Source organism: Asparagus officinalis, chromosome 5, assembly GCF_001876935.1.
Source record: "Asparagus officinalis chromosome 5, Aspof.V1, whole genome shotgun sequence".
NCBI lineage: Eukaryota > Viridiplantae > Streptophyta > Magnoliopsida > Asparagales > Asparagaceae > Asparagus > Asparagus officinalis.
In genome coordinates this window covers 38,447,364-38,448,458 of record NC_033798.1, presented here as the reverse complement: position 1 = coordinate 38,448,458, position 1,095 = coordinate 38,447,364, and the positions used below count along the sequence as shown (strand labels likewise).

The 1,095-nt window shown below is 39.7% G+C and overlaps 1 protein-coding gene across 1 annotated transcript in view; it reads left to right on the top strand.

The window, feature by feature from the left end:
• The window catches only part of LOC109841730 (subtilisin-like protease SBT5.4), an 8,402-nt gene that overhangs the window by 5,471 nt on the left and 1,836 nt on the right, over positions 1-1,095 (top strand). Inside the window, exons 7-9 of the mRNA XM_020410675.1 lie at positions 2-238; positions 847-944; positions 1,019-1,095. The exon at positions 1,019-1,095 is cut by the window's right edge and continues 160 nt beyond it. Of these exons, the coding sequence (XP_020266264.1) occupies positions 2-238; positions 847-944; positions 1,019-1,095 (412 nt within the window). The remainder of the gene's footprint in view (position 1; positions 239-846; positions 945-1,018) is intronic.

Here is a 1,095-nt window from a genome sequence, read left to right as displayed (position 1 = left end):
GGTCGATGTGCTGTCGGTGTCGCTTGGGGCGGACCCCACGGATTTCACGAGGGACGGATTAGCCATTGGGTCGTTCCACGCGGTCATGAACGGGGTTACGGTGGTTTGTTCGGGTGGGAATTCGGGTCCGAAAGCGGGTACGATATCCAATATTGCTCCGTGGATACTGACCGTTGGGGCGAGCACCATGGACAGAGAATTCCCTGCTTTTCTTTCTTACAAAGGGACGCGCGTTAAGGTTGGTTTGGTGCAAATTTTCGGCTTGGGCTTTCAGTTTTGCTTTGTTTAATAATCTGCTATTTTTACATCTAAGTTAAAAGCTAGAATTATTTCATTTTCTTGCGAAAAATGAAAAACTTTGGTTGTCGTCAGAATATCCTGTAAATGACAAAAAAAAAAAAAAAAATGATCTTAAGTTTTTTTAAACTCCGACTCAAGTGAATAAATCAAAACTTTTTTGGGGGTTTTGTGAAATCCCCAAACTTCTTGGGGGTCCAGTGAAATTTACCGTTCAAGACGTCCGAACACACTGCTTCATTATGAATTTCGTAAAACATTTTGTTTAATGGTCGCTCGTTATTCTTGGCAATTTAATCAGTCAATACTACTTAATTTTCTCCTTTTCCTTGCATCGCAGTTTTCCCTCTTAACACTGTCGGTTAAAATTGAAAGATCTTCTTAAAATTGATCAACATGCTTACTACTTAACTGAGAAAATCTTTTACAATATTTCAGTTCAAAATTACTCATTCTTCATTTCATATCAACATTAAAAAAAAAAAACTACGTATTCCCCATTTACTCCTTTGCTGAACAAACTGTTCTTCTTTTTTTTCCCAATTTTAGGGACAGAGCCTTTCTTCTACCTCTCTGTCCAGCAACAAACACTACCCTATGATCAGCTCCACAGATGCCAAAGCTTCCAATTCATCTCTCAGCGATGCGTAAGTCAAGAAAACATGCTTACCAGTTTTCAGTAAGAACTTTTTATTTATTTATTTTTCTTTTCCTCGAATAGTCAGCTATGCGTCCCGGGGTCTCTAGACCCAGAGGAAGCAAAGGGGAAGATTGTTGTGTGCCTCCGCGGAATCAACG